Source organism: Colletotrichum fioriniae (genome assembly GCF_027942845.1).
Source record: "Colletotrichum fioriniae strain IMI 355084 chromosome Unknown scaffold_14, whole genome shotgun sequence".
NCBI lineage: Eukaryota > Fungi > Ascomycota > Sordariomycetes > Glomerellales > Glomerellaceae > Colletotrichum > Colletotrichum fioriniae.
Window position 1 is genome coordinate 323,400 of NW_027076850.1, and position 13,452 is coordinate 336,851.

Genomic DNA, 13,452 nt, shown 5'->3' on the forward strand with positions numbered 1-13,452 from the left:
GCATTTCGGTGGAAGAGTGCTCGCGATGCCAGGCTCTGATGCCCCTTTGAATGTCGCTTTGACGTTGTAAGCCGAGCCGCAGCATTCGTACAGTGAGTATGCCCCGTCAGTGGTCAGGTCAGATTCTGTAGACAGATGAACATGGCCGTGTAAACTCGACTTGACGACCCATCGAGATCCTCCAACAGCGCTGATTGGAGCTGACGATTTTGTGTGGTGCGTGCGCGTGTCGGTATCTCTCGCAGGCAGTTTCTGGCTGTGGCTAAGGTAATCAGGAGCATCGCGGTTGGCTGGCTTGCTTGCCCCGATTCCCCGAGCTCTCAAAAGGTGTGTGGTGGCATGATGAGACAGGATGATGGCACACAATCCCTCTCCCCTCTACTAGTAGGTATTCCTTTGGATCGAAGCTTGATTACCTAGTGGCGAGACTTTGGGCGAGACAACAGCTGTTGTCAGTCGATTCTTTTGAAGATTGTCGCGTGCGCTGGGGGTCTTGTGGGATCGCTTGCAGCTCGCCGGATTAATAAATCGAAAATGTTCAAGGCCAACATTTCGGCAAGACCAGACTCGTGATACCCTCAAGAGCACAAGCCGTGGCGTGTTCATGCTTACACGAAAGACACGGCGTGCTTCATCCCAAGGTTGCAAGGATTATCGAAGGTCTGAGTCTTCTCCATCCTACGAATCTGGGTTTGTTGCCTGGCTGTAACTGCAATAACCAAATACAGATGGCGCTATAGCTGGAGCAGGTGTAGGTGTGGATGGACGGAAGAGAAAGGCATGAATACCTTAGTTCGTTGAAAAGAGGGCGTCTGTGTCTGCCAATTTCGAAGTTCACGGCGGCAGGGGATGAGGATCGATTGCGATGGCGTGGCGGAGGGGGGGCTTGAAGGTCAACGATGACTCTTTTTTTTCTTTCTTTCTTCGTCCCCCCATTCCCTGCGCGAGCCTCTGTGCGTGCCACGCTGCCTTACCCCCGGGGGGCTCTTTCTCTCTGTCTCTTGCAAGTTGCAACTGCACCTCAGTCTGCTCCTGCCTTGCCGGCTTGGGGCTGGGCAGCAGCAGCCATTCAGCGGTGCAGCTTGCCAGAAACCACAAAGGCTGGGCCACTGCAGAGGGTGTGTTGCTGCCGCACACGAGTGGTTGAGAAGCCATTTTAGGCTTGGCGGGGCTAGCCTCAAACGACATGGCGTGGAACGACTTTGACCAATCAAGAAGAAGGTTACAACATGAGCAGCCACTTGGCGACGGAAGATGCCAGAGCCAAAATGGTCGTGCAGAAGATTTGACGCAGGCCGTGAGGGGATAGAGAAGAGCTCCAAGCTCCAGAGCTCAGGCACCGGAGCAGAAAGCCAGACCAGACCCCAAGGTTACTAGGCATCAAGGGGTGGGATGAATGCTGCATGGAACGAAATGGAAATGGATACCTTACTTTGCAGTACCGTACCGTACTGTACACAGTCCACCACAAGGTCACAGTGCCGCGTTTGGTTTGGTTGGTGGCGATGGAAAGTTCGGGCATCATCTCGGGCTTTTGGGCCGGGTGGGAACAGAAGCAAAGATACCTGAACGGCCATGGGGACGGGAGGACAAGCACTGAAGCAGGTAGGAAGACAGTTGGGCCTTGGGCAGAGAACAAGCAGAAAGCAGACAACAACCTGAGAGGACACCTAGTACCTATAGCAATACCTTTACTGGGACAGACGGGACACATGAGAGGTGGGTAAAGTGGAGTTTGGGGGGATATGCAGCTGTCAATATGTGAGAGAGTGTGGGTAAGAGGAGGCAAGGGCATTTGGTGTGTGTATGTGCTCTGTGTGGTGTGAGAGGTGTGTATGAGCAGCTGGATGAGTATGAGTAACAGCAGCAAAGATGAGTGAGGAGCAGCGAGGGAAGACACACTCGCTTGCAAATGAGAAAGGGAGGTGGATGAGAGAGTGAGTCTGAGAGCGATGAAAAAAGAGTGGAGACGGTGGCTATTTTTTTTTTTGGTTTTCAATATGCCCCTCCACCCCGGGAAGGAGGACGATGTGGCCCACTTTGTATCACGGTGTAAGCCAATGAAAAGAGAGACGAAGAAAAGACAGTGGACGAATGCTGAGACTCGCTGGGTGTTCCGGGCCCCGGCTGCATCCTTTCTCTCTGGTCTCCCCTCTCCCCTCTCTTTTTCTTTCCCTGGGAAACCGAGTGATGTGTGAGGTGAGGTGAGGTGAGGTGGTAGTGGCCAGCAAGAGGTCGGTGCAAGGCAATTGCAAGTGGTAGCAAGTCTCTCCCTCTGCTCTTTCCCACCCACCCGTAGGTACCACCCTTCCACGCCTCCAGCCTTCGAATCAACGTGTGTGCACAAAGTCCCAGGTTCCAGTTCCCAGTGGCCCACACCAGTTTCCCATACCAAAATCCAGTGTCTGGTACTTGTCTCCATGTACCTTTTCCCTTTACCTACCGGGCCTGCTCTTGTCTGTATCCGTACTGTCGCGACGACAGCAGGGTCAGAGGAAAGAGAGAGAGTGGGAGAGACTTGCCCGTGGAGTCTGTCTGGGTGTGTGAGTGCTGCTCCCCCAGGCATTCAAAACTATCGCCGCGCCCACATCGCCGTGCACCTGTGTCCTCCCCCCCTTCCCTTTCCTTTTGATCCATCGAACAATCGCCATCGCCATGTTCGATTCCAAGGTCTAAATTTGTACGACAGCGACTCTCCGAAGTCTGCTAGAAGTGCCTCATCTCGGGAATCCCTGGGAAGAGACTCTAGACCAACTCTCCGCTTATTCCTTTGTAAACTTGCTTTCTGGGTCGTTTAGCAACACGTCTACTACGCCTCTAACTCTCCTCTCACTCCTGTCCTCTCCAGCAGATCAGTCACTCACCGTGTCCTAATCTACCGGATCCCTCCTCCTCGCCTCCAAGAGTCATCTCGGCCACCCTCGGTCACGTTACTCATCGAGCATCACCGGAACACATCATCATCCTCAACACCACACGACAACCGCCTAACCCTCGCCATCCCTAGGCTCCCTTGTTTGCAACCGCAGCGGCATTCACTTGTTCCTTGCGGCTAACAAAGGCATCAACCTACGGATACTTTCCATTCTCGGCGCAAGCTCCACCACCAACAACAACCATCACCACCCAGCCCAGGCACGCAGGCTTTCAATCCCTCTTACGCTGGGATATTTCGAGATCGGATTACGGCTTCAATAGAGTCATACGCCTTTCTCATCATCACCCAACGGACCCTCTGCTGCCTACCTGCCTACCAGCGTCTTCACGCAAGCTCCTTCTCTCTCTCACAGTTACTCATTTTCCTGCCTTTCAACAAAAAAAATATCTCTCCGATACCCTGCAACTATCTCATTCGGCTCTTACACATTATACTCATTCCTTTTTAATCAACTTGCCCCGGCAATATCCACGACAATAGCTCACACGACGATTACGACTCATCTTTCAACCTGGCGTCTCATCAGCTGCCCAGAATCTCCTTCGCCACACTCCTCTGTAGTCGCCAAGAGACATCTCCATCCAAGGGACTCGAAGCACTGCCTGCAAGGTTAGTACCAAGCCCAGTTTGATTTCCTGCATAGCATTCCCCCCAGCACCAGCCAGCACGAACACGTCAAGCGCAGCAAAAGTGGATGAGAAGCAGAATGAGTGAGTGAGTGTAAGAGTGAGAGTCACAAAGAGAGAAACAGAGACATAACGCTATCTACCTATCCGGCCTACCTGTCACTCTTTTCCCCTTTGCCTCTCCTGGTTCTCGAGAGCGATCACGCACTCAACCGTCAACCGGACCACTCTTACCCACCCCCTGTCTACCCCCGGGGTCTCCTTCTCGGCCTTCCCTAGGCTGCCACTGCCACTGCCACCTTTTGCACCTCTCACTCACTCACTCACTCACTCACTCTCCTTCCTTCCCGCGCGCACGCACTCACGCACTTTCACTTTTCCCCTTCTCCCCCGGCGCGGTGCCCCCCTCCATCTTCACACCTGTCCGTCACTTGGAGCCACCTGCCTGGGCGGCAACCCAACCAGGTTCACCCCCCCTTCGCCACCCCAAACCCGAAAGAGTCATCCACACCCAATCTGGGGCCCTCGAGCCAGACTTGAGCCACCCAAGGGGTCCTCCGACTTCGTCACGCCAGGCCAAGTCGCCCCTCTGAACACGTTCGTTCGAGATACCACGGGCGGCGCAAGGCGAAAAAGAGTCACACCTCATCCCACCTGCTTGGATATAACCTCTCCTAGCAGCCACACTTGGCCCAGTGCCTTGCCTCCCCTCACCTCTCCCCTCACTCTACCCTTCCGACTCCGACTTCGCCCTCATTTAATCAACATCACCAACTCTCCTCTCAACCCTTAACCACCCCGTCACCACTCACCTATTATACATCTAATATTATACACTTTGTCGCATCGCATCAATGGTGGCTCTGCAGTAGCTCACCATATAATCAGGACCTTTTAGCCCCTCCTATTAGATGCATTAAACATACGATGCCTCTTCGAATTACAAAATTTACTCCAGTCGCCCGTCTTGTTTCGTCTTCCGGTTTGATCCTTCGTGTAACGTCGGCTGTGGACATTTGCGTCTAGAAGCCGCCATCCCTATCTACGACTCTCAAAGACTTTACAACAGTAAATAGTAGCTGTTGTGAAGTTGCGCGTTTCTGATACGGTATCACGATCTGCTCAAACGAACCCTGTAACGGTTTACCCGGTTGACTTAGCTTGACGGCGACTGGAGGAATCACTCCCATATCGAAAACTCCCAAACGCCAAACCACCTCCACCACTTATATCCAAGATGAAGTACGCCACCGATGATTCGTCGGCTTTCATCAGCACCTATCAAAACAACACCTACAGTTCCTCCCTCGAATCTCTGACCTCCACATCGTCGGGCTCGGTTTGGTCTGCTGTATCCTCTCAATCATCTACCTCGACATCCCCCACCAACACCTCCGACTCCGATTCCACCGACGTATATTGCTTGTCGCGACCCTCGGCCGCATGCGACACTGCTGTCAGATTTACAAGCCCTTGGCCTAGACAATCCACCCAGCAAGCCGCTGCCGCCATTCCCCAGGAACTGCGACAAAACCCCAGACGTACCAGTGGGAGCGCAACCCGTTCTGGAGCACCCCCGACCCTGGTTCGCCAGGCTGAGCGCAAGGTCAATTTTGTTGACAACCTTGTCGGTAAGCAGTATTGAATATGTATGCAGTCATCCAGTCTCCTAACCCAGTCGTCCTTTTAGATTCTTCGACACAGATCGTCGAGGCCATCTGGCCCCTTTCCTCAGTCGTCTGTCGCAATGAGCTCGGCAACAAGGCGGTGCTGCCGCTGCGCACCTTCATCCAGGAGACTTTGCGCCGCTCTCGCACCAGCTATTCCACCCTCCAGGTTGCGCTGTACTACCTGATCCTCATTAAGCCCCACGTCCCGAAGCACGATTTCACCATGGAACAGCCCGACGACAAGCAGGAGTGCCGCGCACTTCAGTGCGGCCGCCGCATGTTCCTTGCTGCTCTCATCCTCGCTTCCAAGTACCTTCAAGATCGTAACTACTCTGCCAGAGCCTGGAGCAAGATTTCCGGGCTCAACACGGGCGAAATCAACCAGAACGAAATTGCATTCTTGCTGGCGGTCGACTGGAAGCTGCACATCACTGACGAAGTCTTCCAGCGCTGGACAGAAATTGTCTTGAAGTACACTCCTCCGTCCCCCCCTGCCCCCGGAACTTCCGCCCAATGGTACGCGCAACAGAGCTCGAACTGGAAGATGGTTATCCTTAAACTCAACCCTGAGCTGGACAACATTGAAGGTTTGATTCCCACGGCGCATATTACTTCCAGCTCCCGTAACTTGTCTCGTCACCGCACCATGCTTCCGGCGGCGCAAGACGTTATGGCTGCGACCAGCGCTTGTGGAATGGGTTACGACTCAGCCGAGCTTACCCCTACCCCGAGATCCTACCAAACCCCGAATATTATGGAGCCTTCCCCGGCCACTGTATATACTCCGGGCCGGCTGGCTCCCGCTCTCGGGTTACTTCCCACCCCGCGTCTGACGCCTCAGTCGAGCGGATACAGCACTCCTGCCGTGGGTGCTGCATCCCACCTCAGCAAGGGCAGCGCAATGGGCCTCGCCATGGCCCAGGCCTCATGTGTCAGCGCAACCCAGTGCCTCGATCGCTGGCCTGTTGCCAACACCTCGTCGCCTCAAGGTTACTTCCCCGTTCGTCGTTCTTCTCTCGCTACTTCAATCTCAACCGCGTCTTCTCCCGAATCGATGGTTTCTGATACGTCGCGCACCTCTCGCTCCTCCTCCATCTCATCTGCTTCCTCACTGGTTAACGCGCCGGCCCCTCTGGGTATTCAGGCGCGATTCCGGTCCGCGAAGCTGTGCAGTGAGAGGTCAAGCTTGAGACCGACTATCGCCTCAGTTCCTGAGGACTACGAAGAGAATTGCATCACCTCTTCGCCTGAGTCTTACACCGGCCCGGTTGGCAGACTCTGCGAAATGTCGTTGGATACTCCTCTGGCTCAGAGAGAACGTGAATTGGATGAAATGACCCACGATCCCGCGAACGACGCCGCTCGGGCACTCCAGGAGCTTCAGAACTACCGTTCTGACGACTCTACACCTACTGCCATGTCTTCGCGTAAGCGCGCTCGAGGTGTCTCGATCGTCGACAATTGTCTCCAGGAGAACGTCCGGGACATGCTCACGGGCAACTACTCGGGCAAGCAATGGACCCAGAATCTGGTTCGCCCTCGCAACAGTCAGATGGGCACAAATGACCGTGGCTCCCCTCGCAAACGTGTCTGCTGCGCCAGCGAAGCTGCTCCAGCTTACGAGGCATCAATGCTTCATTCAATCGACGGATACCGCGGACCGGGTATGTGGGAGGGAATTCTCAACTGAGCACATTGTGCACACCTCCCGAGATACCCACTGGTCAACAGTTGAACACACCTTGACCTTCTTTGTGCAATATCCTCCTTTTCCTTTGTCAAAAACGAAACCAATACGGGGCGGCGGGGTACGGAAAGTGCTAATGATACCACCTTGGCGGTTCATCGAGTCCTTAGAACAGCTTAGATGGCGTCAAGGAACGGCACGAAAAGCTTGATAATCTTTGCATGCATCAATCGGTCAAGGCATACGGGGCGGTGGATGGCGAAGAAGCTATGGCGGCATTTTCGTCGCGTTTTGTGTTTGTACGATCACGCTGAAGAAGAGAGTCGATATGCGTTTTGAATTTTTTTGCGTTTTTTTGTCGGTCTGAGAATCAAGCTACCGCTGATTTTCAGACCATCTGCAGTCTGGGAATGGAGACGAAAGGGTCTTCCGAATCGAATTGCCCGCGATCAGAGTCTGGGAGAGTGTGATTGGGCGCTCGATGGGAGATCCGAAAGGGGCGACCAAAACGAGCCATCAAGAAACACCACCTCACTCGCTGAGAGCGGCATCTGTCATCCGCCGCGATTCATCGGATATGTTTTCATCATGCAAAAGCGCATGGAAACGACACGGCACGTGTTACTACAACTTCATATGAAAGCGATGAAGCTATATTCGAGAGATTCATAGCTAGCTTTTCGACCACGAGATACAAGTTGTTGCTTTGTCTGGCCTATCAAATCAAAATCTTACCAGATTTGGAACCGAGTTCTCTTCTGTGTACCCTCGTGCTGGAAACAGCCTTGTTGACATGTGCTTTGTGAAAGCAGGTACCTCTAGTGTACTTGCGAGTGCTTATTCATTGAACGGAGAACTTCCGATGACTGCTAATACGGTGAAAATAGGTGCCTCTTACGTTTGACTGTCAGGAATCGAGCCAGGCCTCTTGATACGGAGCTGCTACCGGCGTATTGACCGTGACCAAGCTGCGGATCTCAGCCTTACCTCAGTCAACCGTTCGAGACGGAGGTCGAGACGGAGAAACCTGATGCAAAGAAACCAAAAAAACCGGTTCAACTGCTTAGACAGTGTTTGACCCATGAAGGAATGACGAGATGTCATTTGGCGACAACAGCGCGGCGGTGGTGCTGCTGCTGATACCACTCCGAATACCTTAACGCCCGATGGTTCGTCGGCGATAACGCGGCGTGTAGCCGATTTGGGGGTTTGTCAAAAGTGAGTGAGCGTGAGGGAGTGTGAGTCATACCGCCGCGCCGCCGCCCGTGGTCCCGGCCTCCAACGACACCACCACCTCACCTGGCACCAGCGTCACCACCATTGGCGGTGACCACCGCCCAACCAATGTTCGGTGGTGGGTTTCCCGCTTGCCGCTATAGGAAAGTCCAGTATGGACTTGCAAGAGATTTTTTTGACATACCCTGGTCACGCACCGGGCAAGGATAGGTCTTTTTGATACAGGTTTGTCATGTGAAAAGTCTAGTTTTTTTGTTCTTTTTTCTTGTATCAAGACGCTAATGAGTGGCTAACGGTCGCATATTGATGCTTGTCGAGTTCTTTACCTGAGGACTAGCTACCTGGACTGAAAGGCCATGCGTGAAAACGGTGCCAGGCGCGCCCGTTTCGGAGATTTCGAGAGGGAGGGAGGGTGATGGACGGATGATTCAGCATGATGTTAAATTTCCATACATTACGGCTGCTTACAAAGATGGATGAATAGTGAGAGTCACTCACCGTTTTACCTTTCACACTTTGGATTCTCGGCGTGAGGGAACGCTGGTGACTAGTGTCATCTGCGTAAGAGGGGGATTCATGGGAGCAAGGGGATGATGTATGTCGCCGAGTGGTGGGAGACACATATCCTGGGAGGGCGCTTATGGATCTTCACAATCTGGAGGGCAGGTTTATGTGCCTGATGAGAAGGCCTTACACGAGGGGTTTTGAGGGCCTTTGGTTCTTTGTGGTCTGGATGACGAGTGTCTCAAGTTGGATGGTGGGGAATGGTTCTTGGGTGTCACGATGGAGTTCGAAAAGCCTCAGTTCTGAGGCTTTGGTCACGACGGATGACTTGTTTGGGTTCGTCTTCGTAGGCTAGCAGGCAGAACAGGTAGGCACCGCCGTCGTGGACGGCGATGGAGGAGGGAAGGGGGCGGGGGGCGGAAGGGCGCGGTTTCGTCACGATTTCTGACGCGACTGCCTGGACCCGTGGGCCCGTCTTTATCCGCTTCTCAAAGAGCGGCGAGGATACAGGTCGTGCTGATTCTCGGAAGAGTTTCCGAGGATTTGTCGGTTTTTGGTCTGTGTAAAGCCTGTTGTAGTCCAAGTGAAGATTCTTCTCGGATGAGAAAGGGCGTCAGATTTCCACTAAGGTTTGATTCGGGACGCCGGGGCGAGGGACCAGTCAGGATGATGGGTTTTTTTTGGTGGAAACCGGTCATCTCGGTGTAAGTCAAAGTGATGATTCTTCTTTACGGTCGGCGACTTTTTGGGGGGAGGAGGGGGGGGTTCTGATCCGGGTATGCCGGTGCCGTTAGTCCTCCCGTCTTGGCCGTCTTGCTCATTCGGTCAGCTCGAAATGCGTGCTCTTACTTTCTGCATCTCTGTTCCTGTGATGGGAGTATACCAAGATAGGAGAGGGAGGGGGGAGAGAGCATGACAGTCGGCCTGCCCGATCCAGCTCGCCGCGGGGGGTTAATCAACATCCTACCCTCCAGTGAGACTATTTCCGAGGTGTCAAGTTAGCACTGGAAGAGAGCATGATACCTTAGTTCGCGCGGCGTGGATGCTGGAGGAAACCTACCTTATGCAAATGCATCCGTATGTGTTCGCCGATGTGTTCGGACCCCGCAGGCCGGGGCGGAGTAGGGCGCGGGGGAGGCACCGAGAGATCCGGCGGTTTGAGAAGTGAATGGGGGAGGGTATTTCGGGATCTTTGGGGACACGGAGATGTTCGATAGAGTTGTTAGAGGGGGGGCAAAACGGGGATCTTTTGATCGATTGACAATGTCATGTCTTGGAACATGGAAGCAGATGGGCTCTGGATGCTTGATACCGAATGAGCGGAAGAAGGGGGGCGATGTATGAGCTCGAGTTCCCTGCTGCTGATGCTTATGCTCTTTGATCAATATCAAACCTCGAAGGTGACGATGATATGTTTTGGTATGCAATAGAGGAGCGAGCTTCGCAGGGCAGGTGTCAGTCTATCTCGCGTCCTCTTGACGCAAGAAGTCTTCGACCGGATACTATCCATTACCGGGGCTACCTTTCGTTTGGGCTAACTCGCTTCTTCCAAAGTGGAAAGTTTTCCTCGGACTCGTTAGTTCTCAGCCAGCCGTCCTTGAAACTTTGTGCTTTAGGGCTAGAATAAAGCACTCAAGAGAATGGTGGTGTGCCTCCTTGAGAGCCTTCAAGTGTCTCGGCTTTTCGTTGCTTGAAGCACTTGGGAAGGGTTGTCTGTATATCGATATTCGTGTATTGTTTGCTCAACCTATCTCTCGTGGCTTCATTCAATCAAGCAGAAAAAACGCAACAGATATCATTGCCTCTCTAAGATATGTCTCCTGAGCGGAATAAATCTGGTTTGGACAACCGTGGAGTGAAGAAGTCACACACCTTTTATCTAAAAATAAGAACCATCTAATTCAGCGAGGGCTTCCTAAAGAACTAAAAATGAGATTGACTCGAGGAAAGAAGAGGGCAGTAGAAAGCTCTTCTTTCTTGAGTTGATGGTTTTGTCCAAAATGCTTGCATCGATCGACTGGTTTAGCATTGCAAATCTTCAGCACTGCAAAAAGCAAACGTCCAGCTTCCACAGCCGGGAGAGTTCTCCACAACGTTCCGGTCCCGTCGCCTTCTCTGACTCTCTAACAAGCAGACAACCAAAATGCACCAGTCAGAAACACTTTGAATCCAATATCAAAAAGGAAAACATCCTCAAAAATGCAAAAGATTATGCGGTTCTCCCCTTCCAGAATCGAACTAGAGACCTTTCGATGACAATGTAACCATTACAGTCGAACGTGATGAACCAACTACACCAAGGGGAGGATCGGAGCTGTTGCTCCGCTCGGTGTTGGAAGCAAGAGCACCAAAGCAGCTATAAGTACTCTTGGCCCCACTCCCCGACTTTGAGACAAATTCACAAACTGACGGAGTCTCACGCCTTTGTCCACAGACATCGTTCGACGTAAGAGAGCAAAATCTTACTCTACAGTATTCTACTAGTATCATTTCACATCTCAAGTAAATAGATTGATTATCTTTATCCCTGCTCATGCTGCCACCAGCAAGCGGCTTCTTCTTGGACCTACGACGTAGTCGTAATACATAATCAAGCACTTCCTTATTGGTATACCAGCTTTACTGCTACCTTCCAAGGCCTCCCAAGGTGCATTTACTCCAAAACAAATTCGAGAGAATTGGCCAAGAAACGGTAGCACAAGTGAAACTAATGGTGATAGAGCTAGGATGTTGGGATGTTAAGGCAGCGGATCTTCCCGTCGCTCACTAACACTGGTGTGAAGTAGGCACATGTAAAAGATGATTTCTTTTTGTGTTTTGGTATCTCAAAATCAAGATCCTATTTGACTAGTTTTGCCAATTCTCGTCTCATCTCACATCTCGTCGCCCATACTCTCAGAATTACATTACAATAGGCATGTAAGTCCCGTAAGCTCATAAGTCATATGCAGTACCAATGCACGCTTTGTCAATCCACACAGGCTGCTCCTTTCCGCCCGTACTCTTCAACGATTCCGCGGCTGAGGTAGAAGACCAGCAGCCATGATCGAAGACGGCGCCAATCGATCGTGGCGGCTAAGCCTCGACGTAAGCAGATCGACCACACGGCGGTGATACTCAATCATCCGCTTCTCAAGCTCAATGAGCTCAAACAGAGGCCCCGCGGTACTGCGAGCCCTCGCCACGAGCAGCCGGCCGACTTTATCGTGCTCCTCCTCCAGGATCTCGAGCGGCCACAGCGACGCGTTGTCTTCCAATACGTGCGAGGGGAAGTAGTCTTCCACCAGGAGGAGCATCTCAATCAGGCGGCCGTCTAGGTTGCCTGGTCTGCGATGCGTGACGGCGTTTTGGAGGCCGACGCGAAGAGTCTGTGTGCGTGTTAGTAAAGCCGCCTTTACACTTGCTGCAAATGAAATGCTTTGTGGCTAGATGTCAACTTACTTCCCAAGTCTGACTCTCTGGCTGAATCTTTGCGCCGCCTCTCCGGAGCCAGAACAGGAGCCGCTGCTGCTCGAGCGTCCACGGACCGGTAAGTATGTCGTCTGGGATCGTCGCCTTTGGGTGTACATCGACGTAAAAGTCGAGCGCCGGTTTGGAGCCGTTGAGGCCGTAGGAGAGCCAATCGTACTCGAAACAGCCGCGGGAGTCAAAGTGACCGAAGCCGCCTACTCGATCGTGCGGTGATTTGAGTGGATTATCCTGCTCTGTATCTTCTTCGTCTTTCAGGCCCACGTGGGAATGTGAGTACCACCTGTTACGAGCGAAGCGCCAAGCCCAGATCTGCCGGGCCTCAAAGATGATGTCCACGGTGATCCATGGACTGCTCAGTAGCGAAGACTGGTCACGACAGTCAGCCACATTTGAAGACTTTCTGTAATGAAATCTAGTCATACCTGAAATTCATAATCACCTGGGAATAACTCAGGGAAGCTCTCATATCGCCATAGTCCTCGCGCGTCGTCTGCGGCGCCTTGTTTCAAAGCTGTCTTGATGACTCGCTTATCGACACCAAACCAGCAGTCCCAGGTCGGGTGGAAAGCGGCGATGATGATGTTGACAAGTGTAGATCGCCCAGATAGCAGAGCACCGATTCGCGGGCTGCACCGGGGAAGATTGAGATTCTCACTGAGTATGAATATGTGCTCAGCGATCTCAAGGGGAAAGTTCTGCTCAAAGAGAGAGAAGCGTTTGGCGACTGGACGGCTTGAAAGGCGTGACGCCCGCTTCTGTGCCAGTGACGATGATGATGAGTTCTTGGTCTGTGGTTTGGAGGAAGCGGCTTTGCCACGCTTGCCTCGGACTTTGATCGGGGTCAACTGCATGATCTGCCCATTGACAGACAGCCACCTTTCTCCCCGTTTGCGCTCTCTCTCACTCTCTTTCGTATCCCCGGCGGGCTTTTATGTCTGCCGTCTCATTTCAGAGATGAGAGTCGAAATGATTGCCGAACTTGTTAGACCTTTCTATGAGAGGGGTATCAATGAAGATGGTTCGAGGGAAAAGCTGGAGCTGAGGTAAGAATGGTGTAAGTGAAAAACCTTGTGCCTCCAACTATCAAACCTCGTCTGGACTCCAGAGGGACGATGCGCTCGGCAGTTAAGATGCTGCGCAAAAGAAGCCAAAGAGAAATATTGTGGCCAAGCAGACGTGCCAAACTGATGGCAAAGATTCTTGCCTCCCCGTGAAAACCCTTCAACGGGTGCCTTTTTCCCTCAACCCGCTAATTAAGTGACTGGAGGGTCCTCGAGATTTCCCCCATGTGGGTTTGCTACTGTGCGAGGGCCGTGCCGA

At 52.7% G+C, this 13,452-nt stretch overlaps 2 protein-coding genes and 1 non-coding gene across 3 annotated transcripts; 1 reads left to right on the plus strand and 2 right to left on the minus strand.

Annotated features, from left to right (window-relative positions):
* Window positions 1-4,801: 4,801 nt before the first annotated feature.
* PCL5 (PHO85 cyclin-5) lies at window positions 4,802-6,924 on the plus strand (the record flags this gene model as incomplete). Its single annotated transcript, XM_053194633.2, has 2 exons — window positions 4,802-5,195; window positions 5,255-6,924. The coding sequence occupies 2 exons, from the start codon at window positions 4,802-4,804 to the stop codon at window positions 6,922-6,924; spliced, it is 2,064 nt and encodes a 687-aa protein (XP_053047802.1).
* A 3,955-nt stretch (window positions 6,925-10,879) lies between these two features.
* On the minus strand, window positions 10,880-10,967 carry N0V96_010277. The gene has a single exon. It is a non-coding gene; the product is annotated as a tRNA-Tyr (tRNA).
* Window positions 10,968-11,666: 699 nt separating this feature from the next.
* N0V96_010278 (uncharacterized protein) lies at window positions 11,667-12,983 on the minus strand (the record flags this gene model as incomplete). The annotated part of the gene is made up of 3 exons (XM_053194634.1): window positions 11,667-12,029; window positions 12,103-12,498; window positions 12,555-12,983. The coding sequence occupies 3 exons, from the start codon at window positions 12,981-12,983 to the stop codon at window positions 11,667-11,669; spliced, it is 1,188 nt and encodes a 395-aa protein (XP_053047803.1).
* Between the last annotated feature and the right edge of the window lie 469 nt (window positions 12,984-13,452).